Consider the following 25,819-nt stretch of genomic DNA (forward strand, 5'->3'; position numbering starts at 1 on the left):
CAAATGGGAGGAGGAGCTTGGCGGGGAGATGGAGGACAGGCTGTGGGCGGAAGCCCTGAGTCGGATAAACTCAACCGAAACATGTGCCAGGTTCGGCCTGATTCAATTTAAGGTCGTTCACCGGGCCCACATGACGGTAGCTCGGATGAGCAAATTCTTTGGGGTAGAGGACAAGTGCGCTAAATGCGTAGGAGGACCAGCGAACCACGTTCACATTCATGTCCTAAGCTTAGGGGGTACTGGGAGGGATTTGCAGGGGTCATGTCCCGGGTGCTGAAAACAAGGGTGGTGATGAGTCCAGCGATGGCAATTTTCAGGGTTTCGGAAGACCCGGGAGTCCAGGGGAAGAAAGAGGCAGATGTTCTGGCCTTTACTTTCCCTAATAGTCTGGTGACGAGTACTGCTGGCATGGAGGGACTCAAAACCCCCGAAGACCGAACTATGGCTTTCGGACACGTCAAGGTTTCTGGGTATGGAAAAAATTAAGTTCGCCGTGAGGGGATCTGTACTGAGGTTTGCCCGAAGGTGGCAACCATTCATCGACTTCTTCGTGGGAGAGTGAACATCAGGAGAGGGGGGGGGGGAGAGATTAGACCAGAGTAGGAGGGACAAATAGGCGGGTAGTGTCTATGGGAGAGGAGCGGGTATGTGCATTATGGTTTGATTGAAGTATTGGTTTTACGTTAATGTTTGCATATTTCTGTTATCTGGAACTGTTTACAATGCCAAAAAAAACCTCAATAAAATTGTTTGTTTAAAAAAAAAACCTACAATCCAGCAAAACAAAATGGCAAATGTTACAAAAGATCATCTTGTTTTCTCCAGGAAGTTAGAAATATCAAACACATTAAACAAATTGTTCCTGCTGTACAAATTTTCATGGCTCTTTAAAATAACAAATCTTAAAACTTGGCAAAATGTAAATCAGGATAAATAAAGCCATGTACGCACAATTGCCATTGATCTCTCCAGGTTTAATCATATAATGCATCAATTAACTAAATGAAAAGGGGGCCTATCCTAAGGCCTCTGCAATGAGCTGTAGTAAATGCATTTTTTCTCTAATTTTCTCTCCTCTCCACCCAGTTCCTGTGATGGTACAGATGAGATCAAGAATTCATCAGGTAGGAAATATCAAGCAATCACATGTGTCCTACCACTTTGCTACAAGGCACATAGGAATCCAGTTTGTTTAGGAAACAAAACTGAAGAAATGTTGGTGCAAAAGGAGAGTCAAACATTGTGACAACCGCGTCGTCTGCACCCAAAGAACAATAAGTGGGTTGAGGGCTTCCAACACTGACAGTCCTGCGCCAATGGCTTACATGGGATCCAATATTATACGGGATGCAGGTACATATTAGAACATAAGAACTAGGAGCAGGAGTAGGCCATCTGGCCCCTTGAGCCTGCCCCGCCATTCAATGAGATCATGGCTGATCTTTTGTGGTCTCAGCTCCACTTTCCAGCCCGAACATCATAACCCTCAATCCCTTTATTCTTCAAAAAACTATCTATCTTTATCTTAAAAACATTTAATGAAGGAGCCTCTACTGCTTCACTGGGCAAGGAATTCCATAGATTCACAACCCTTTGGGTGAAGAAGTTCCTCCTAAACTCAGTCCTAAATCTACTTCCCCTTATTTTGAGGCTATGCCCCCCCCCCCCCCCCCCCCCCCAGTTTTGCTTTCACCCGCCAGTGGAAACAACCTGCCCGCATCTATCCTATCTATTCCCTTCATAATTTTATGTTTCTATAAGATCCCCCCTCATCCTTCTAAATTCCAACGAGTACAGTCCCAGTCTATTCAACCTCTCCTCGTAATCCAACCCCTTCAACTCTGGGATTAACCTAGTGAATCTCCTCTGCACACCCTCCAGTGCCAGCATGCTTTAATATTTTATCATTTAAATAATAATCCCGTTTGCTGTTATTCCTACCAAAATGTATAACCTCACATTTGGCAACATTGTATTCCATCTGCCAGACCCTAGCCCATTCACTTAACCTGTCCAAATCCCTCTGCAGACTTCCAGTATCCTCTGCACTTTTTGCTTTACCACTCATCTTAAGTGTCGTCTGCAAACTTGGACGCATTGCCCTTGGTCCCCAACTCCAAATCATCTACGCAAATTGTGAACAATTGTGGGACTAACACTGATCCCTGAGGGACACCACTAGCTACTGACTGCCAACCAGAGAAACACCCATTAATCCCCACTCTTTGCTTTCTACTAATTAACCAATTCATGCTACATCACCCTTAATGCCATGCATCTTTATCATATCCAACAACCTTTTGTGTGGCACCTTGTCAAAGGCTTTCTGGAAATCCAGATATACCACATCCATTGGCTCCCCGTTATCTACTGTGCTGGTAATATCCTCAAAAAATTCCACTCAATTAGTTAGGCACGACCTGCCCTTTATGAACCCATGCTGCGTCTGCGGACAGGCGCCGGAATGTGGCGACTAGGGGCTTTTCACAGTAACTTCATTGAAGGCTACTCGTGACAATAAGTGATTTTCATTTCATTTCAATGGGACAATTTCTATCCAGATGCCTTGCTATTTCTTACTTGATGATAGATTCCAGCATCTTCCCTACTACCGAAGTTAAGCTCACTGGCCTATAATTACCCGCTCTCTGACTACCTCCTTTTTTAAACAATGGTGTCACGTTTGCTAATTTCCAATCCCCCGGGACCACACCAGAGTCTAGTGAATTTTGGTAAATTATCACTAGTGCATTTGCAATTTCCCTAGCCATCTCTTTTAGCACTCTGGGATGCATTCCATCAGGGCCAGGAGACTTGTCTACCGTTAGCCCCATTAGCTTGCCCATCACTGCCTGCTTAGTGATAACAATCCTCTCAAGGTCCTCACCTGTCATAGCCTCATTTCTGTCACTGGCATAGTATTTGTGTCTTCCACTGTGAAGACCGACCCAAAAAACCTGCTCAGTTCCTCAGCCATTTCCTCATCTCCCATTATTAAAACTCCGTTCTCATCCTCTAAAGGACCAATGTTTACCGTAGCCACTCTTTTTTGTTTTATATATTTGTAGAAACTTCTACTATCTATTTTTATATTCTGAGCAAGTTTACTCTCATAATCTATCTTACTCTTCTTTATAGCTTTATTGGTAGCTTTCTGTTGACCCCTAAAGATTTCCCAGTCCTCTACTCTCTCACTAATCTTTGCCACTTTGTATGCTTTTTCCTTCAATTTGATACTCTCCCTTATTTCCTTAGGCATCCACGGTCGATTTTCCCTCTTTCTACCATCCTTCCTTTTTGTTGGTACAAACCTTTGCTGATCACTGTGAAAAATCGCTTGGAAGGTTCTCCACTGTTCCACCATAAAGTCTTTGCTCCCAGTCTACCTTAGCTAGTTCTTCTCTCATCCCATTGTAATCTCCTTTGTTTAAGCACAAATCAAGAGTATTTGATTTTACCTTCTCACCCTCCATCTGTATTTTAAGTTCCACCATATTGTGATCGCTCCTTCCGAGGGGATCCCTAACTATGAGATCATGAATCAATCCTGTCTCATTACACAGGACAAGATCTAGGACCGCTTATAATGGATCTAGGTTCCATTACATACTGTTCTAGGAAACTATCACGGATACATTCTATAAACTCCTCCTCAAGGCTGCCTTGACCTACCTGGTTAAACCAATCGACATGTAGATTAAAATCCCCCATGATAACTGCTGTACCATTTCTACATGCATCCGTTATTTGTTTGTTTATTGCCTGTCCCACCATAACGTTACTATTTGGTGGCCTATAGACTACTCTTATCAGTGACTTTTACGCCTTACTATTCCTGATTTCCACCCAAATGGATTCAACCTTATCCTCCATAGCACCGATGTCATCCCTTACTATTGCCCGGATGTCATCCTTAAATAACAGAGCTACACCACCTCCCTTACCATCCACTCTGTCCTTCCGAATAGTTTCCCTCAGATATTTAACTCCCAGTTGTGACCATCCTTTAACCATGTTTCAGTAATGGCCACTAAATCATAGTCATTCACGATGATTTGCGCCATCAACTCATTTACCTTATTCCGCATACTACGAGCATTCAGGTAAAGTACTTATGTTGGCTTTTTTACCTCCGTTTTGAATCTTAACACCTCGATCAGTAACCTCGCCTAAGTTATATTTCCTCTTAACTTTTCTCCTAATTTTCCTTGTCGTTGAACCCATATCTTCATGTAACAACCTGCCGCGTCACTTACCATTAATGTTTTTACTTCCCGTTTTATTCCTTTTAGTATTACGGCCTATTCACCGAGCCCCCCTCAGTCACTGTACTTTGTACTGTCGCCCTTTTTGATTTTTGACTATGGCTTCTCTGCCTTACACTTTCCCCCTTACTTCCTTTTGCTTCTGTCCCTGTTTTACTACCGTCCAACTTCCTGCATCGGTTCCCATCCCCCTGCCACATTAGTTTAAACCCTCCCCAACAGCTCTAGCAAACCCCCCCCCCCTCCCAGGACATCGGTTCCAGTCCTGCCCAGGTGCAGACCGTCGGTTTGTATTGGTCCCACCTCCCCCAGAACCGGTTCCAATGCCCCAGGAATTTGAATCCTTCCCTCTTGCACCATCTCTCGAGCCACGCATTCATCCTATCTATCCTGACATTCCTACTCTGACTAGCTCGTGGCACTTGTAGCAATCCTGAGATTACTACCTTTGAGGTCCTACTTTTTAGTTTAACTCCTAACTCCCTGAATTCAGCTTGTAGGACCTCGTCCTGTTTTTTTACCTATATCGTTGGTGCCTATGTGCACCACAACAGCTGGCTGTTCACCCCCCCCCTCCCCTCCCAGAATACCCTGCAGCCACTCCGAGACATTCTTGACCCTTGCAACGGGGAGGCAACATACTATCCTGGAGTCTTGATTGTGTCCGCAGAACCGCCTGTCTATTCCCCTTACGATTGAGTCCCCTCCATCTTCATATTCATCTACATATTCATCTCCATCCTTTAAGGTTCAGGCCAAGGCCTGAATCCCCAAAGATGAGAGCATTTTCTTTTTCCCAAAATGTAAGGATAAGGCCCTTTAAATTATGTTTTGGAGGGGAAAGGTTATCTTCCACTAACCCCCATCTCCAACCTCTCTGTTACCAACCTATACTGCAGGGGCTGGTTTAGCACACTGGGCTAAATCGCTGGCTTTTAAAGCAGACCAAGGCAGGCCAGCAGCACGGTTCAATTCTCGTACCAGCCTCCCCGAACAGGCGCTGGAATGTGTCAACTAGGGGCTTTTCACAGTAACTTCATTTGAAGCCTACTTGTGACAATAAGCAATTTTTATTTCATTTTTTTTTACTATGCAGCACATTTTTGCGGCAGTGGCCAGCCACACATGTTCAGGTCATCAAGGCAAGATTTTCAATCTGCCATTCATGGGTAAAACTGCTATTACAGATCAGCTACTCGTGACTTCACTCACATTTCATTGGCCCCTCTTCAGGGGCCAGCAAGCCACAAGGCCAGATTAATGTCAATGAGAACCAAAACCTCAGCATTTAATGAGGAGAAATCACAGAGAGGCTTCATTAATCCATCAGCAAAAATCTGGCATGCAAAGCGATCTAATAATTTTGAAGTGCTAATTACCAGGGATCCTCCACCACCAACTTGAATAGGGCTTTTGACCAGCGTGAACGTTTTGGTGACACCGCCCACGACAGTGGTGACAACTTGAGTCTGTTGAGCTACAGTCAATGCACCAGATTTATGTACAGTTATAATAGGTCGCGATGAAGCAGAGCCAAGAGAGCCAGATGATGTTGCCACTTGTGCAGCTGCTGTCTTCAGCATTGTTGTGGCCGGCGTGTTCACCTGCACAACAAAAAGGTACTTTAACACAGCTGTTGCAGAATTACGGTACATTTTTAGATGTTCTTTCACACAAACCTGTCCATTATGGCTCACTGGCAAAAAACATTTATTTCACAATTAAATACCATAATCTTCTTCACCCACATGAAGAGAAAAATTCATTTTGTTTGCCTTTGCTTCATAGAAATCACCATTCCCCCATTCTGTCAATAATGAAAAATATACCTGATATACTGCATGGAATAAGTGCTCCATACAAATGAATAGTAAGGTCAATGTTTATTATAGCTAACTTTTAAAATATAGGTAATTTACAAATAGATCTAACATTTGTGAACACAATATCCTCCCAAGAACTCCACACTCTCTGTTGTGTTATGGAGAAATTCAGCTAGCAATAGCTTAATTTTTCACCAATGAGGGGCTGATGATTTCTCCCACCTGCAATTAACCCTAAAAAAAAGGTCACTGTGAATAAAAAACATAGGAACATTGAAATTTGCAGCCAGATTTTGCACTTTAAAAAAAAATATTTACTATCTAATATTCCATGCTCTTTTCATGCAATTACTTCTTGATAAAAACACAAGCTTACAGTTAAACAGACGTTCCTCTACCCTGGTGAAAAAAAGCAACATTCAGATCAGAGGATTTTATTCCGATAGGAAAGAAAGGAAGAAACATCTGCTATTATTTAATGTATAATTCCCCATGAATATTTAGAAAAGGGTGACCTACCTTCTTGCTCCCTCAACCCCATTCCCAATCAACATTAACTTTGAACAATTGATAGCAAGTTCCTCCCAGTCATTAATGTCAATGTTGGTGGACTTCAAAGAGAGCTTCAGAATATATTTTAAGTGTTTTCTAGCACAGTGGTGTAGGGGCTAGCACTGCTGCCTCATGGTTCTGAGGACCCGGGTTCGATCCTGGCCCCTGGTCACTGTCCGTGTGGAGTTTGCACATTCTCCCTCTGTCTACGTGGGTCTCACCCCCGCAATCCAAAAGGATGAGCAGAGTAGGTTAATTGACCACTCTAATTTGCCCCTTAATTGGAAAAATTGGGTACTCAAATTTTTCTTTTAAAAGCATTTTCTTCGTCTTCACCTGGAATGCTGGCCCTTTGAGAGTTGAGAAAACGGTATGTGTGTTTGTGTGCACGTGTGTAGTCTGCGGGGTGCAGGACAGGGAGTGGGAGATGTTTTTGGCCATCTGGACACAGTGTCCAGTTGACTTTAGTTGATTTTTCAGGAATTTTGCCATCTACCAACTGTTCAAAATGGCAATAATTTGTCCATAAAGCTGCATCATGCTTCAAGACCAAACACCCAATGATGAGGCAGAGCAGCACCACAGAAGGAAAGGAAGCAATTCCTGCTCTCCTGATCCCACTAGATATCCTGTCCAATGTGCCCAAAGACCTGCAAACCTGTTGGGTAACATGACGATCCATGACAAAAACTCACAACCCTCAGCAAACGTCATCTCAAATCGAGGGACTGCCAAGGATGAAACATCCAACTTCGCTTCCTGCCTCCCATTTCAGATATCACAGAAAATAATTTCCTTTCCTTGCCAATTATACTGCTACCATTCAAATCTGCCTTCATCATACACTCTTCCCTCAGCAATAATCTCTCTTGTCCTATCAAACTATCAATCCATCTCTAAACTGCTTTTCCTCACCAAGATTCTTTGGCACATTTTTGCATCCCAAAACTGTGCTCAACTCTCTTGGCACTCTGCATGAATCTCTCTTTTCAGCTTTCTGCCTTTCCCACAACACCAAAATGGCACTAACAATGGTGGCTATTACCATAGCACATCATTTACCCTTGTTCCCCATGACCTCTGCAGTTTTCAACAGTTAATCTCACAGCTCGCTCTCTTCTCTGCTGCCTAGTCCACTTGACTGCCTCGCTTGGTTGCAATCTAATTATCAGCAGACCATAGCTAATAGCAGCTTCTCCTCCCACCCTCAACTTTGGGCACAGTGGAATATATTCTCACTTGTATGCGACTGCTCTGTGTTGCCATTCTGGAGCACACTGCTGACTGGGAATTATATCTCTGCTCGTATCAAAGAATCACAGAATAATACAGCAAAAATGGTGGCCAATCGGTTTATCAATGCACCATTATGCATCCAAGGATACCAAAGGAAGCGAGAAGAAAATTGCAGCGGTGCTGACCATAATCTTCGTCTTCTCTAGACTCAGGGAAGATGCCAGATGAGTGGAGATTTGTAAATGTTACTCCCTTGTTCAAAAAAGATTGTACGGATAGCCCCTGCAATTACAGACCAGTCAATTTAATATCAGTGATGGGTAAGCTTTTGAAACAATTATTCGGTATAGAATCAGTAGTCATATGAATCTATTAGAAGACAGCCAGCATGGATTTCTAAAGGGGAAATAGTGTTTAACTAACTTACTGGAGTTTTTGGAAGATGGATCGATGAGGGTAATGCTGTTGATGTGTACATGGACTTTAATTTTTTTTTAAATTCAAGAACCCAATTATGGGGCAATTTAACGTGGTCAATCCACCTAGCCTGCACATCTTTGCGTTGTGGGGATGAGACCCACACAAACATGTGAAGAATGTGCAAACGCCACACGCACATTGTTTAGCACAGGGCTAAATCACTGGCTTTGAAAGCAGACCCAGGCAGGCCAGCAGTACGGTTCAATTCCCGTAACAGCCTCCCCGAACAGGTGCCGGAATGTGGCGACTAGGGGATTTTCACAGTGACTTCATTTGAAGCCTACTTGTGACAATAAGCGATTTTAAATTTTTCACAGTGATCCGGGGTCGGGATTGAACTCGGGTCCTCAGCGCCGTGAGGCCGCAGTGCTAACCACTGCGCCACCGTGCAGCCACATAGACTTTCAAAAGGCGCTCGATACAGTGCTACACAATTGACTTGAGAAAAGCAACACAAATACAAAATTGGCCAAATATGAGGAAGCAGAGAGTAATAGTCATTGGATATTTTTTAGGCTCGTGGAAGGTTTGTAGTGGTGTTCCCCGGGGGGCCTTTCTTTTCCTGATATTAATGATCTAGATCTTGGTTTTCAGAAGATACAAAACTTGAAACTATTGTAAACTGTGAAGAGGACAGTGTAGAACTTCAATAGGATGTAGATGAATTGGAGTGGGCAGATAGGTGGCAGATGAAGGTCAATGTGGATGAGTGAATGGTGATGCATATTGGTCAGAAGAACATGGAAAGACAAATAAAATAAGGGGTAAAATTCCTAAATGGGTGCAGAAGCAGAGGGACCTGGGTGTATATGTGCATAGGTCATTGAAGGTGGCAGGAGAGTTAGAAAGAGCAGTTAATAAATCATATAGTATTCTGGGCTTCATTAATAAGGGCATAGCATGCAAGAGTAAGGAAGTTATGTGGAACTTATACAGTTAGACCTCAGCTGGAGTACTGTGTACAGTCTGGGCGCCACACTAATGGAGAGAGCGCAGAAGCAGTTTACAAGAATGGTCCCAGTGATGAGCAACTAGAGTTATGAGAGTAGATTGGAGGGTTGGGGCTGTTCTCCTTTGGGAGAAAAAGGCTGAGAGATTTGATAGAGATGTTCAAAATCATGAGGGGGGCTAGACAGAGTAGGTGCCAAAAATGTTTCCCACTCGTAAAAGGATCAGGAATGAGAGAGCACAGATTTAACGTGATTTGCAAAAGAAACAAATGTGATGTGAGAAAAATCTTTTTCACACAGCGAATGGTTCAGGCCACATGGCCTCCTTCTGTACCTTAACCATTCTGTGATCATGCCTGTGCCAGCTCTTCTGTAGAGCTGTCCAATTGGTTCCATTCCCCTACTTTTTCCCAATAGCCCTGTAATTATTTTTTCCCTTATTCAAATACAAGGATGCAAGTTTGATAAATGGAGTAGGAGGTGCTTTTTAGAATTTGTGGCCTCATTGGCATGCGAGATGCTGCTTCCAAACAACATTTAGAATACTCCAGTCATAAAATAGTGTCTCATCTGATTTATAACGTGCATGGCCACAGGAGATATACGAGTCTAGAGAAACCTGCAATAAAAGCAATCAGTCTCTAACTAACTTCAAGCCATTCCTAATTAAGCCACTTTTCCACAACGTTGGCCTCATACAGATAAGCCAGGTTAGTGGTTAAGTATCAGAATTAAAGGGGCGGCACGGTGGCGCAGTGGTTAGCATTGCTGCCTCGCGGTGCCGAGGACCTGGGTTAGATCCCGGTCTTGGGTCACTGTCCATGAGGAGTTTGCACATTCTCCCTGTGTCTGAATGGGCCTCACCCCGCCAACCACAAATGTGCAGGGTAGGTGGATAGGCCATGGTAAAATGCCCCTTAATTGGAATTGTTTTTAAACAAGTATGAGAATTATGCTTCAGACTCCTTGAATGCTGCCAAGTGGTGCTCCAGCGTTCCTGTAGCCAATGTTCCCTCTAAGCTGCGTGGACACACAGCAACCCAAAAGTCCCTGCGCAGGCAGAACACAAGTCAGCCCTTTTAAATTATCACACATAAAAATATTAAAGGGACTGCACACCTAAAGAAATTACAGGGAACATTGATTATAAACCTTAATTTTCTTAAGCCAAGCTTTGATTAAGATACATTTTGATGACTTAACACATCCCTTCAATCATTGGGCAATCATTTATTAGTTTAACAGTGTGGGACAATACACTTCCTCCTTTTTGGGAGACCCAATCACGCAATCTAATTTGTCTTGCTTCCCCACAAATATACCATCCTACATTTCTAATTTATCACCACTATAAAGTCACCCTTAACAGAACGTTATAACTCCACTAACTACAACACTGAATTTTCCCTCTCACTGAACTTCAAACCTCATGATCAAAATTAAATTGATTCAACTGGTAAATAAGAGAGAAAGAAAAATGAATACTCACACTTACTACAGAGGGAACAGCATTAGTGGCGCTTTGAGCTGGGACAACCAGACGGACACCAGCAGGTAAGGATGAAACTGCAGCTTTTACTGTCTGCACAGCTTGCTGGGAGACTGTAACCAGCTGGGTGGCTGCTGAAGACATTCCAGATACCTGAGCAGCAGGGACTTGCACGGTAGTCACAGCACCTTTATGGAATACAAAGTAGAAATATGTACGGCACTGCAGAAACCAAAAACTGAACGATTAATTGAAGTTCTAGAATATTACTCCAAATGAAATATGTTCCTCAGTTCAGACTGTTGCAATAGATAGTCACTTGGTAGTACAGAACTCCAGTATAGCTGAAAAAAAGAGACATGCTGTCGAAGCTTTTGGTCTTGCACTTATTAGGACAGATTTGTAAGAATACCAACTGTAAAAGGAACAACCGTTTAAACTGCACGAGAAGAGAGTGCTGATTGGTTGGCAAGTGGACTCTGATTAGTCGAAGCATTGCGATGGACAATGCACCAGCAAACAGTTAACCACCAAGCATTTGTCTAAATTTAAACCAGGAAGGTAAATTCTGATTGGTCTTTGTCTTCCGCAGTTTCATAGACAGTTGGACAAGAAAATATTTAAGGCTCATATTTACAAACATTGGGATGCTATTAATTACATTCCTCCCACGCAGCAAGGTTTATTTTGATGATGCTGATTTTGTAGCAAGGTTATTTTGGTGCTGCTGATTTTTAAATTATTTTTGTCCTGAAAAGTACCCTGTCTACCTCAGATTACCCTGGAAGGGCAAATTGTCTCAAAGATTTGAGCAACAAATGAAGCTAGCTGTTTCACACTGCTGTTATGCAGTGGCAACATGGCTAGCACTGCTGCCTACAGTGCCGAGGTCCCCGGTTCGATCCTGGCCCTGGGTCACTGTCTGTGTGGAGTTTGCATTCTCCCTGTGTGTGCGGGGACACAACCACAACCCAAAGATGTGCAGGTTAGGTGGATTGGCACTCTAAATTGCCCCTTAATTGGAAACTCTAAATTTATTTATTTTTAAAATTATGTAGTGGCAACACAAATAGTATTTTCCACTAACAGTGTGCTGCTGTCAAGCCAAATAAAATTCTGTCTATCACACAAACAAGTAACGTTGTATATGAATTTCAGTGCCAGGTATGTAGGCCATATATCCCAACCACTGACGATTGTATCAAACACGCACTTCCAGCTGCTCACAAAAGGCAAAGTACTAACTGTACCCAACCAGCCCGTGCTTGCAAAACTCAAAACATAGTGTACAACATTAGATATGGTTCCGTGATTGGCCACCATTTGCTAAACAAATGGTGACAATTAAAACGGTTAAAAGTACTTTGAGGCTTACTCGTCATTCCAGGAACCAGCGCACTAGTGGGGGAGGCTACTTTAGAAACAGGGAGTGTGGCAGGAGAAGCAGGTGTAGGAGAAATAGGGCTGCATGGAGTCTTCTGAGGCAGTGCGGTGTTGCTCAATGATGGAGTTGCCATGGTGGTGGTGGTAGTTGATGGCGGCATATCATACTTTTGCAGCTGAAGAAGGTAGGCATCTGCGGTTGGAACAGCACCCCAACACACTTCAAGTGAATTTGTGCTGGCTCGAACCAATTGTACACGGGATGGTGCAGGGGGCTTTTCTAAAGACAAACAAAACAGTGTTTCAAGTTATAGTTAGGAAAACTGTATTTCAATATTTCACTCACATGCCTGTATCCAGGCTCACTTTTCTGCTGTCTCAATTTTCAAGAAACATTCTTGGAAGAAAATGTGCAAGCTAAATTGCTGCCCTCCATCATTCCAGTGTCAACTTTATCTCAAAATGAATTGGTGTAGACTGATAATGGCTCACCATGAAATTCGTTTCATGTTGTTGATCTAGATTCCAACTCTCAAATAATTTCCTACTTCGACCACTAGTTTTTAAAAACATGCCATGTTAAGTTCCAGCTCTGCTACCTAACATTTATGGTCATGAAAATAAATACTTCCCTTCTTTTGAAATAAAAATCAAGCAACTGAAATGGAAATACACAATATATTTATAGATGAGAAAGTTCATTCATCCATCCAGAAATACCTTACATTTCTCTTGCAAGTGCAGCACCCAACTTTTTTTTTTAAGTGACCTCAAGATTTTTGCCTCCAGTGCTAATTCAGCTGGTATGTTTCACATTTCAAATGGCATGAAGAAAAACTTCCTGATATTAGTCCTAAATTATCCCTTTGACATTTGAACCCATACTCTCACCATTTACTTTAAAAAAAAATAAATCCAATGTTTTTTTTCCCAATTAAGGGGAAATTTAGCGTGGCCAACCCACCTATCCTGCACATCTTTTTGGGTTGTGGGGGCGAGACCCACGCAGACACGGGGAGAATGTGCAAACTCCACACAGACAGTGACCCGGGGACGGAATCGAACCTGGGTCCCTGGCGCCGTGAGGCACCAGTGCTAACCACTGCACCACCGTGCTGTCCCTCGCCATTTACTGTTACAGAAATTTTAAACACATCAAACAAAAAAAATCTCTAATTCGTCAGCCCAAGTTTACCTTTAAGGGCCATGCAACACTCACCAGTTTCCAAATACCAAAGATCTTTACAGCAAACTTGATTATTCCAAGCCTTCCGGTAGCCATCTCTCCCACTCCAGATATAAAGACGAGTATGAATAGCAACAGCACAGTGGCCAGCCCTGGCCCTTGGTACATTGTCCTCCAATGTGTCCGAAACTATAGGTGTCCACATATTGCCATCTGCCAGAAATATACCACTAACTTAATTCATTTTGCCCATGTTTAAAAATATTACACCATCTATATAATAGTAAACACAACGCAATTAAATAGTTCCATTTTGATATATACTTCAATATTACTGAAACACCTACACACTCAACACAAGAAATGTTAAATGCAAGTTTTTAAAAAAAGTACACATATTTTACCCTAAATTGAATCAGGTTATATTTGAAGTATACACTAGTGTATACTATTTATTTGTGGATACACTTTGTGAATTAGCTTATGAAAAGTTAACTGCCTAGTAATGGCAATCAGTTAACATTAAGGAGTTATACTGGCAATCTAGAAATCACTGCTTCTAAAATATTTGAACTAACTACACAGTAAAAGGTTCTATGGTAACATGCATGAAGACCATGCTATCTGAAACTGATTGAAATTGATCATTTGAATCTTTCATTAAAAAAAATTTACTAAATGACACTGCACTCTATGACTAAGTGGCGTACAAAATTATTAAAGCACCATTGTCCCTAAAGCATGTAAAGAAAAATGCCCCGCCTGTGCCTTGATGGAAAAATAAGCTACTGTGCTACACTTCACATAGGGCTGCATAAACTAAAACATGTATAGGAATAGACTTAATGCAATAATAATCAGGTAGAATTGGTAATATATTGCCAATATGCAACTCATTTTGGCCACGTCTAAATCGGATATATCTGCTGAATCTTTATAGAAGTCTAGAGTCGATGAGTAAAAAATACCCAAGCCTAGGACCAGTTAAAATAATTGGCAATCAATATAAATATGGAAGTTCAAGGAAATTTCAGTTTCTCTTTATTAGAACATTGCAAAAAGGTTAAGTACAATCATGAAGAATGATCTCCTCAAATATGTACATGTTATTTCTTAACTTTAGAGGAAGCAAGCAAATGATTGAAATTGCAAAATTGCTTCTTGAACAAATTGCTCAATAATTCTGACAGAAAAGTTAGCTTGAAATCTTCTGTAGGGAAATTCGATTGCTACATTCTTGCCTACTTTCTAGTTTGAATAATTCTCTTGACTGAAACATATGAATATTAAATAAAGTACTGCTGGTCATTAATGCATCTATTTCCAGAAAGTCTTGGTTTAACATTTAATTCGAAAGACAGCACTGACTCGGTACAGCACTGCACTGTCAGCCAAGATTGTGTGCTCAAATCTTTGGAGTCTTGACCCTGTGGCATTCTGACTCAGAGTCATGTGCATAATTGACTGAGCCACAGCACACACCGAATGGACAACACTTTTATCTGCACAAAAAATGGAAATGAAAAACATGCCATTTTTCACTACAATCTTTAACAATGGCTGGAGAAAGCAGGAGGGGAAAATGCGGTTTGATTTCATACCCATTAGTCGCTTAAGTAGGAAACTCAAGAGACTGACCTAAATGTAAGTAAGCAAGTGTATTTGTGCACTTCCATTCCTTTTCATGAGTGGCAACTTTCACATCATCCATCACAAGTGGTACCCAGCCACCAAAGACAAACATTCTAAAGAAAAATAAATACAGACAAAAACATAAACAGGTTGTGCTGAAAACTATTTACAACAAAACTGTGCATTGTCTTTAAAACAGATATATCAGACTTAACAAGGAAAACACAATCAGCACGGTTTGTGCTGTTTAAATGCAACAGAATGTCAATTATCCAAACCTATGGGAAATTTGGAGTGTTCAGATATATTTACACTGTGAAAACATACATCTGAAAAGCTCAATCAGAAATGGACGAGCAAAAAATTTGGACAATTGACCTTCTAATTAATAAAAAGATTTAAACGAATACATAATCATCAAAACGACAAATACAGATAATAGTTTATGGAAACTAAAAAGACCATAAGAGGATTCTAGCACCTAATTTGGAAATGTGCTACATAACAGATGAAGTGCTAAACAGTGATCATTACAATTTAATAAACAAAAATGTATCAACATAATATAATTAGGTGAAAAATAACATCAGATAGAACATTAAAGGCCGTTTACATTTCCAGTTTAGTCTCCGTGATAATTTATTTCAAATGTGGGATTAGCAGATCAATTAAAGGTTCGCTGTGAAGCCTATAAACTTCACGTGATAATATGATTAATTAACAATCATACTGAATGCCCTAAACCACTCCAAGTGGCTTGCAAAGTTATACTGCAAATGATACAAAAAAATGAAACTGCGAGACATCTGCCTGGAGATGGCCTCAGATTCAATGCTGATCATTTAGGCTGCAATTTTACTGTACATCATGTTTTTAATTGCTGCAACCTCAAACCTGTTTCAGTGATGGGAAATCAGCAAGGATTTGCTACTAGTAAGAACGTTTAGTGTTGTGCTAAGCACGTACTCCTGGGATGAATATATTACATTTGACAAATATTCAAAATGCACAAGGTTATAATCACAGGAGCTAGATGCATTATGAATTTGCACTGATGTGACCAATTTATTCACCACTTTTCCATCTCCACCACAAATTTTCCAGCTGGAAGCAAATCATTTCTAGAAGTTGGGAATGGGAAAGGAATGTTCTTCAGAGCTTAACTACTGTACATGTAATTAGATATTTGTAAAGTGTTTTAAAAGCCACCAAAATACCAGTGTATCACTTAAGTACTCACCATTCACAATACATACCTGCTATAGTGAAGACCCCAGTAAAGATGAATCAGAACATATTTTAAACAATTTCTCTCCCTCGCCCTTGCACATTATTTTAAATAGAGCAATTAATCATTCCGATTATAGTAGTACGATTCCACTAAACTCATGAGAAATGACACCCAGTCATTATCCTGCAAAGAGGCCATGGACAGAATGCTCCTCTCGCACCACATGCTTTCTTGTTCATTACTGACTATTTGGAACAATACTCAGTTAGCAGCAGAACACTTACTTATTTCCAATAACAGTAGCAGAATGCAAACTCCGAGGGAGTGGCGTTGAACCCTTGGTTGCTGGCTTTGTCCAAACCAAGCTTTCTGTAAACAAAGGAAGAAATACTTGACAGTTTACTGTAAATCTATCAGTGCAGTGCTTTTGGTCAAGTAACATAGGAGTCCTAAAACAATATAGTTTCCGATGGGTCATTCTCAGACTGTATTCCATTTATTGTTATAGCCAAGCGCTATCAGCTTTGTACTTTTCTATGGTTAAGGAATACATTAAAGTGAAGTCAAGCAATTTAATCATTCTTGCAAAGATTTACACATCAGTCTACATTTCATCAAATTGAAACTATAGTAAGGTGCCAATACAAAACAATTTGCATTTGTATGGCATATTTAACACAGAATAAACACTGGAAGATGCTTCATCGAGGCATACTTGAAAAATTGGATGCTGAGTCAAAGTTGGAGATGTTACAATGGCCACCAAAAGCTTGGTTGAGAATGTGGCTGTTTAGAAGTGTCTTAAAGAGAGAGGGATGTTCAGAAAGCAAAGCTTAGCGAAGGAATTCCAGAGCATGGTCCAAGGAGTCTGAATGTCATGGCCACTAAAGTTAGGGAAACATGGGGCGGGATGCACAAGGCCAGAGACAAATGAACAGTGTTGGAAGGGGTGATTGCAGGTTTGAAAGGGGATTCCTAAGATGAAGGAGTATGGTCATGAACTTATACACGTGAATGTTACCTGAAACTTTTGGCTATGTTATAGGGAGAAGAGAGACAGATTATGGGTTGGCCGTTTTTTTGTAAATTCTTTTATAGGCGCCATTGGCTGGGCCAGCATTTATTGCACATCTCAAATCATCCTCGAGGTGGTGATGATGAGCCGCTTTCTTGTGCAACTGCAGTCTCATCTGGTGTAGGTACACCCACTGTGCTATTAGGGAGTTCCAAGATTTTGGCCCAGTGACAATGAAGGAACAGCGATATAGTTCCAAGTCTTTTTGTTAAATAATATTTTATTAAGGTATTTGAACATTTTTATAACAGTAACAAAAACAATGACATCAACATGGTAACATAAGCATTCCCCCCCCCCAGCCCAATCTTCACACACCTCAACCATAACTCCCCCAGCCCAATCTTCACACGCCTCAACAATACAACAATCCGCCCGCTCCCCCCGCCCTTGGAATACTGCATCTGCTGACATTTTTAATTTTCCCTGAGAAAGTCGATGAGCGGCGAACCCTAACACTGACCCTCTTAAGGCAAACTTTATTTTCTCAAGACTGAGAAACCCAGCCATGTCACTAACCCAGGTCTCTACACTCGGGGGCTTTGAGTCCCTCCACATTAATAAGATCCGCCTCTGGGCTACCAAGGAGGCAAAGGCCAGGACGTCAGCCTCTTTCACCCCCTGAACTCCCAGATCTTCCGACACTCCAAAGATCGCTACCTCCAGACCCGGCACCACCCGTGTTTTTAGCACCGTGGATATTGCCTCAGCAAAACCCTCTAATCTTCGGGCATGCCCAAGACATGTGGACATGATTTGCTGGGCTTCCTGCGCACCTTGCACACCTATCCTCCATCCCGAAAAACTTGCTCATCCTAGCCGCTGTAATGTGTGCCTGGTGGACTACCTTAAATTGTATCAGGCTAAGCCTGGCGCACGATGAGGAGGTATTAACCCTGCTTAGGGCATCCACCCATAGACCCGCCTCTATCTCTCCTCCTAGCTCGTCCTCCCACTTGCCCTGAAGCTCCTCCACCGGGGTTTCCACCGCCTCCAAAAGCTCCTGGTAAATATCCAATATCTTCCCCTCTCCCACCAGGTACTGGAGACTACTCTATCCTGTATCCCCCGTGGCGGCAGCAGCGGAAAGGCCGGCACCTGTTTTCTCAGGAAGTCGCACACCTGCAAATACCTAAAACCATTCCCTGCTGGCAATTTAAATTTATCCTCCAAAGCTTTCAAGCTGGGTAAGCTCCCATCTATAAATAGATCCCCCATCCTTCTAATTCCTGTCCTCTGCCAACTCTGGAACCCGCCATCTAGCCTACCCGGTACAAACTATGGTTGTTATAAATCGGGGTCCAAATCGATGCTCCCTCCACTCTCATATATCTCCTCCACTGCCCCTAGATCCTCAGAGCCACCACTACCACCGGGCTAGTGGAGTACCGGGCCAGCAAGAGCAGCAGAGGTGCTGTTACCAATGCTCCCAGACTGGTGTCTTTACAGGACGCCGCCTCCATCTGCTCCCATGCCGACCCTACCCCCACTACCCACTTCCTGATCATGGCTATTTTAGCCGCCCAGTAGTAATTGCAGAAGTTCGACAGTGCCAACCCACCCTCCCGCCGACTGTGCTCCAGCAACACTTTCTTCACTCGCGGGGTTTTACTCACCCTCACAAAGTCTGAAATAATCTTATTCACCCGCTTGAAAAAGGCCTTAGGAATGAAGATTGGGAGGCACTGAAAGACCACAGAAATCTGGGGAGGACTGTCATTTTCATGGTCTGTACCCTCCCCGCCCGTGAAAATGGGAACATTTCCCATCTCTTAAAGTCCTCTTCCATTTGTTCTATCAACCGGGATAGGTTTAACTTGTGTAGTACCTCCCATTTCTGGGCCACCTGGATTCCCAGATATCGAAAGCTCTTCCCTGCCATTCTAAGTGGCAGCTCTCCCAGTCTCTCCTCCTGTCCTCTTGCCTGGATCACAAACATCTCGCTTTTCCCCATGTTCAATTTATACCCCGAAAAATTGCCAAATTCCCCCAAGATTCGCATTACTTCCCCCATCCCCTCCAACGGATCCGAAATGTACAAGAGCAGGTCACATGCGTAGAGAGAGACCCTGTGCTCCACCCCCCTCCCACGAACCAGCCCTTTCCAGTTCCTAGAGGCTCTTAACGCCATGGCCAATGGCCAGGGCAAATAGTAACTGAGAGAGGGGGCACCTTTGCCTGGTCTCTCGGTGTAGTTCAAAATACCCCAACCTCAGCTGGTTCGTATGCATACTCGCCACTGGTGCCTCATAGAGCAACCGCACCCAGTCAATAAAGCCCTCAACCAAACCCAAACCTTTCCAGCGCCTCCCACAGGTAATTCCACTCCACCCGATCAAAAGCCTTCTCCCCATCCATCGCTACCACCACTTCCGCCTCCTCTCTTTCTGAGGGCAACATAATACCATTTAGAAGCCTTCAAACATTGGCCAGGAGTTGCCTGCCCTTAACAAATCCCATCTGGTCTTCCCCTATCACCCCCGGGATACAGTCCTCTATCTTTGTGGCCAGTATCTTAGCCAGCAGTTTGGCAGATATACTTCCAAGTCAGGATGATGTGTGGTTCACAGATCATAGAATTTACAATGCAGAAGGAGGCCATCAAATCTGTACCAGGCCTTGGAAAGAGCACCCCACTTAAGACCACACCACTCTATCCCCATAACCCAGCAACCCCACCTAAACTTTTTGGGCACTCAGGGCAATTTAGTATGGCCAATCCACCTAACCTGCACACCTTTGGACTGTGGGAGAAAACCCATGCAGAGAACGTGCAGACTCCGCAGTCAGTGACCCAAGCCAGGAATTGAACCTGGGACGCTGGAGCTGTGAAGCAACAGTGCTAACCACTGTGCTATTGTGCAGCCCAAGGTTGGGAAGGGAACTTGCAGGTGGTAGTGTTCCCATCCATTAGATAACCTTGTCCTTCGAGGTGGCAGAGATCGGGAATTTGGAAGGTGCTGTCAAAGGAGCCTTGGTTAGTTGCTGGAGTGCATCTGATAGATGGTCCCTAAATTTTACTCGCCACTTATCAGCTCAAGTATAAATATTGTCCATGTATTGCTGCATACAGACATGGATTGCTTCAATATCTTGAGTCATGAATGATGCTAAATATTTTTCAGTCAGCAGGGAACATCCCACTCTGACTTTATCTTGGAAGGAGAGCTAATGATGAAGCAGCTGAAAATGGTTAGGCCTGAGGAGCTCTTGCAGCAATGTCCCAAGATGAAGATGAATGACTTCCAACAACAACAACCATTGTTCTTTGTCCTAGGTGTGACTAAAACCAGTGGAGAACTATTCCTCCACTGATTTCAATTGACTCCAGTTTTGCTAGGGCTCCTTGAAGCCACATTCGGTCAAATACTGCCTTGATGTCAAGGGCAGTCACTTTCACCTCATCTCTTGAGTTACGTGCAGAAGGACATATGTATTAGGAGGAGTAGGTCACTCAGTTCTTCATGCCTGCTCTGCCATTCAATAGTGTCATGGTTAATTTGATTGTAACTTCAACTCCACTTTCCTGCCCACCCCCATAATCTTTCAGCCCCTTGCTTCTCAATAATCTATTTACTTGTTCCGTAAAAATAAGTTCAGCACTATTGTCCATGTTTGGACCGCGGCTGTAATGAAGTCAGGAGCTGAGTGGCCAAGAGGAATCCAAACTGCACATCAGTGAGAAAGTTATTGGTGTAAGTGCCGTTTGTTAGTGCTGTTGACAACCCCTTTGGTCACTTGGCTGATAATCAAGAGTAGGCTGATGGGGCAGTAATTGGCTTGGTTGGATTTGTCCTGCTTTTTGTGAACAGGGCATACCTGGGAATAGTTAATTGAAGGTTATTGAGGCTGCAGCATTGTAGGCTAACCGGAAGAGCATGGAATAATTGAATCTGGAGGTGAAGCGGAGATGGGTAATGTAGTGGAGATACAACTGGACAGCTTTTGAGATAAAGAGAATATGTCGCCAAGAATTCAGCTCAGGGTTGAATAAGATACTCGGCAGCAAACAACAATTCAACAAGAGACACTGGCCGGGATGGAGATACCATCAGTGCCAATTTTTTTACAACAGATGACTTCAGTCTTATTACTGCTCAACTGTAAAAATTGCAGCACAGCCGAGATTGGATGTCAAATAAACAGTCCAGACAGTAGAACCTATGAAGGAATCGACTGTGCGGGGTGAGAAGGCTGATGCCATCAGCTGCTCATGCTTGGGTGTGGGGGGGTGGGGAGAAATAAGGTAGCAGGATGATAAAAGAGAAACCAGTGCTGCAGATTTCCATCCACGATCAGGCAATAGCTGAACTAAGTAAGAATAGCCCCAAATGACATGATGTGGTTAAACTATGTCAAAGGCTACAGAGAGGTTAAGGGATGGTAAGGCACCTTCCTTACCAATCGTTCACAGGGGTTGTCATTTGAGTATTTAAGTGCTGTGCTGTGTGTGAAAACCTAGTCAAAGAGAGGTAGAGAGAAAGAAAGAAATGGCTTGGGAGATGACTACACAGTCAAGGAGTTGAGAGGAAAACAAGATAGCAGTTTGCAAAGACACATGGGTCAAGGCTGGATATTTTTGAAAAGCGGGCATGAAGACAGTTTTGAAAAGGAGTGGAGCAGTGAATGTTGTGGAGAAACTATTGACAATGTGAACTACTATGGGGGGGGGGGTGGAGGGAGCAGGAAGGGAGTTTGGATAGTCAGTTTACTGGGGAATGAGGTTAACTGATCGTGCTGTAGATCTCATGGCTCAGAGGTATTTTGAGAGTGAATGAGAGATGGCAGGAGGGAAGCTAGAATGGGATACAGATTCAGTGCTAGGCACAAGGAAACTGCAGGGAATGGGGGAGGAGACACAGCAGCATTTTGGGTGGAGTACGTGATGGAAAGTAAAGCTATGTGGGAGGTATCAGAAAGAGGCAAGAAGCACATTTTAGTCAAGCCAGGGTGTTAGTGCAATCACCAACAATAAAGCTTGGTGGAAAAAGTGGGAGAAGCTGGAATGATGATCTCAATCTTAATATCCATGAGCCCCTGCTATTTATTGGTAGAAGTGAAGGTGGAGGGGCAGAGAGAGAGGATTTAAGAGTGGTAATGGAGAACAAAGACTGTGTGGTTATCTTTTTTTTCCACCCCGACTGGATAATCCGAGTGTAATGGGTATATTTGGTAGAGGTCAATGAGTCTCAATAGAGCTTGATGTGGCCCAGCTATCTATGATGATGACTGGCTTAAACCACTGTGGATAAGATATGTTCTATAAGCTATAATATGAGCTATGAAGGGAGGCTGGATAGGTTTGGGTTGTTTCCTTTGGAGCAGAGAAGGCTTGGAGGAGGGGGGCTGAATGAGGTGTATAATGCGGTGTATCATTGATCATTGCTCGGCACAACATTGAGGGCCGAAGGGCCTGTTCTGTGCTGTACTGTTCTAATTCTAATTCTTAAAAAAAAGTGTGGATAGGAATCAGCTGTTCCCATTGGATTGGTGGTGATGGAAGGTGTGGAGGCGATGGAGGGTATGGGAGTGATGCAGGGGGCTGGCGGGGGGCAGGCCCGGATGGGTTCCCGGTAGAATTTTATAATATGTTTTTGGGGGACCTGGGGCCCCTGCTGGTAAGGGCATTGAATGAGTTAAAGGAGAGGGGGGAGAGGGAGGAGCGCCCCCGCCCCCAAATGTTATCGCAGGCCTCGATTTCCTTAATTTTAAAGAAGGATATGGATCCAGAGCAGTGAGAGTCCTACCAGCCAATTTTATTACTAAATGTGGACGCGAAATTGCTGGCCAGGATCGTGGTCTCACGGATTGAGAGCTGTGTGCCGGGGGTGATAGAAGAGGATCAGACAGGGTTTGTAAAGGGGAGGCATCTGTCGGCCAATATTAGGCGTTTGTTAAATGTTGTAATGATGCCCCCGGAGGGATGAAATGTGGAGGTGGCAGTCGCTATCGACAAAGAGAAGGCCTTCGACCGGGTGGAGTGGGACTATTTGTGGAAGGTGTTGGGGCGGTTTGGGTTTTGGCAGGGGTTTGTGGATTGGGTCCGGCTGTTGTACTGGGCGCCGGCAGCGAGTATGGGGATGAACCAGGTGAGTTCTGAGTACTTCAGGTTGCACCATGGGAGGCAGTGATGCCCACTCTCCCCATTGCTCTTTGCCTTGGCGATAGAGCCACTGGCGAAGGCGCTTAGGGCGTCAAGGGATTGGCAGGAGATAGTGCGGGGGTGGGTGGATGCAGCATAGGTTCTCGCTGTATGCGGACGATCTACTGCTCTGTATATCGAACATTTTGGAAGATATTGAGGGAATAATGGGCATAGTGGAGGAATTCGGCTGATTCTCGGGGTACAAATTGAATATGGGGAAGAGTGATGTTTTCCCGAACCAGGCGATGGGGCAGAAGATTGGAGGAGTTGCCCTTTAAAGTAGTGGGGGCAAGTTTCAAGTACTTGGGTATTCAGGCGGTGCGGGGGTGGGAGCAGCTAAAGAAGCTGAATTTGGCTTGGCTGGTGGAGCTAATGAAGGGGGATTTTAGGAGGTGGGATGTGCTCCCATTGTCAATGGCGGAACGGGTGCAGTTGGTGAAAATGACGGTTCCACGAGGTTCTTGTTTATGTTCCAAAATCTGCCGATCCAAAGGCTCTTTTTTAAGGAGGGTTAATGCACTGATTTTGGGGTTTATCTGGGTGGATAAAGCCCCATGAGTATCGAAAGTGCTACTTGAGCAGAGACGAGGGAGAGGGGTGGGTTGTCTCTTTCAAACTTGATGAATTATTATTGGACGGCGAATATAGCCATGGTTAGGAAGTCGGTAATGGGGGAGGGGCCTCTACTGTTTTTGCTGGCCAGGTACTCCACCAGCCCTGTGGGGACAGTGGCGGCAGCACCTGAGGTTGGAGGTGGGCCTCGGTTTGGGCACCAATCTGCAAGAATCATAGGTTTGCTTTGGGAGGAGCTGGACGGGTGGTTTCAGGGTTGGTGATGAGTGGGGCTTGAGCTTTTTGGTGACCTATTCGTTGGGGGCAGCTTCTCGAGCTTGGTGGAGGAATTTGAGCTGCCCAGCGGGAATGGGTTCTGGTATTTGCGGGTGAGGGATTTTGTTAGAAAGCAGGTGCTGACCTTTCCCCACCTGCCGCATCCAGAGTTACAAGACAAGATGGTGTCAAAAACAGGGGTGGTTGAGGGCAGAGTGTTGGATATCTATAAAGAGGTAATGGACTGGTAGGGAGCCCCGATAGGGGTACAGTAGTCGCCCGTTATAACGCGGGTGTTGGGGTCCAAGACATCCACCCGTGTTGCATCCGAGCCGCTGATATCCACGATGGGGGTTTTAAATTTATTTAAAAATCTATGCATGCGCTTCCCATTGTGAGTCTACAGGGTGCGGGGGGAGAGGTCAGACCCCCGTAGACTCACAATGGGAAGCGCATGCCTAGATTTTAAAATAAATTTAAAACCCCCATCGTGGATCTAATTAAAACAAGCTCTCTGATTGCCACAGAATGAGGCTGGGAGTTATTCCAGAGGGAAACCCACAGAAACTTACCAGGAACTCTGGTGGGTTTCACCAAACTGGAGGAAAGGATTGCCTTTCAAAAATATGTTCTGACCGCCACCGGTTTAAAGAACCTGTCTGCTGTGCAGGGTTGAGGCAGCTGTAGCTGTGCAATATCCACTTCCGGACGCTGTGTGAGCTGCTCCTCTCTGACTGAATCTCCCTCCAATCAGCCGGCAGTGTCACCTTCAGCGGCCGGCTCACTTTGATCCGGAGAGGGAAACTGACAGTTGGGGTCCATAAGCCCCCCCCCGCCGTATGTCGCGAACCGCGGTATTGCGGGGCGCGGTATAACGGGGGACTACTGTACTGAAGTGTAAGTGAGAGGAAGAGCTGGGAGTTGGAGGCTGGGCTGTGGGAGGAGGCTCTGAGGAGAGTGAACGCATCCTCTTCATGTGTAAGGTTTATTCAGTTGAAGGTGGTCCACCGGGCACATATGATTGTGGCCAGGATGAGTAGGTTTTTTGAGGGGTGGAGGATAGGCGTGGGCAATGCACGGGGCAGGCCCGCAAATTATGTCCACACATTTTGGGTCTTTACGAAGCTGGAGAGATTCTGGCGGATGTTTGCTGACATTATGTCGGAGATCTTGAGGGTGAAGGTGGTCCTGAATCCAGAAGTGGCTATCTTTGGAGTGTCAGAAGACCCGGGAGTCCAGGAGGAGAGAGAGGCCGATGTCTTGGCCTTTGCCTCCCTGGTAGCCCGGAGATGGATCTTAGGGCCACCAAAACCGGGGGTTCGGGTGAGCGCCCTAGCAGAATCCCTCAGGCTGGAAAAGATTAAGTTCGCCGTGAGAGGGTGTATGGAGGAGTTTGCCCGGAGATGGCAGCCGTTCATCGACTACGAAAATAGTTACGGTGTCAGCAATGGGTGGGGACGGGGGGCGTTTAAAAAGGTGGGGAGCAGGAGACGGGGTGTTAGATATTTATTTTCTTTGGTTATTTGTAATCCTGTTTGCTTGCT

The 25,819-nt window shown here is 44.0% G+C and overlaps 1 protein-coding gene across 3 annotated transcripts in view; it reads right to left on the reverse strand.

Moving 5' to 3' along the window:
- The window catches only part of LOC119954695 (host cell factor 2-like), a 90,384-nt gene that overhangs the window by 43,465 nt on the left and 21,100 nt on the right, over positions 1-25,819 (reverse strand). For 2 of the 3 annotated variants that reach the window (XM_038780173.1, XM_038780175.1), the window contains exons 5-10: positions 16,512-16,596; positions 15,003-15,109; positions 13,398-13,577; positions 12,171-12,458; positions 10,796-10,983; positions 5,645-5,869 (exon numbers count right to left, since the gene is read on the reverse strand). In XM_038780173.1, the coding sequence (XP_038636101.1) occupies positions 5,645-5,869; positions 10,796-10,983; positions 12,171-12,458; positions 13,398-13,577; positions 15,003-15,109; positions 16,512-16,596 (1,073 nt within the window). The remainder of the gene's footprint in view (positions 1-5,644; positions 5,870-10,795; positions 10,984-12,170; positions 12,459-13,397; positions 13,578-15,002; positions 15,110-16,511; positions 16,597-25,819) is intronic. The other variant, XM_038780174.1, reaches the window with a different exon arrangement.

The sequence above is a fragment of the Scyliorhinus canicula genome, chromosome 20, assembly GCF_902713615.1.
Source record: "Scyliorhinus canicula chromosome 20, sScyCan1.1, whole genome shotgun sequence".
NCBI classification, from domain to species: Eukaryota; Metazoa; Chordata; class Chondrichthyes; order Carcharhiniformes; family Scyliorhinidae; genus Scyliorhinus; species Scyliorhinus canicula.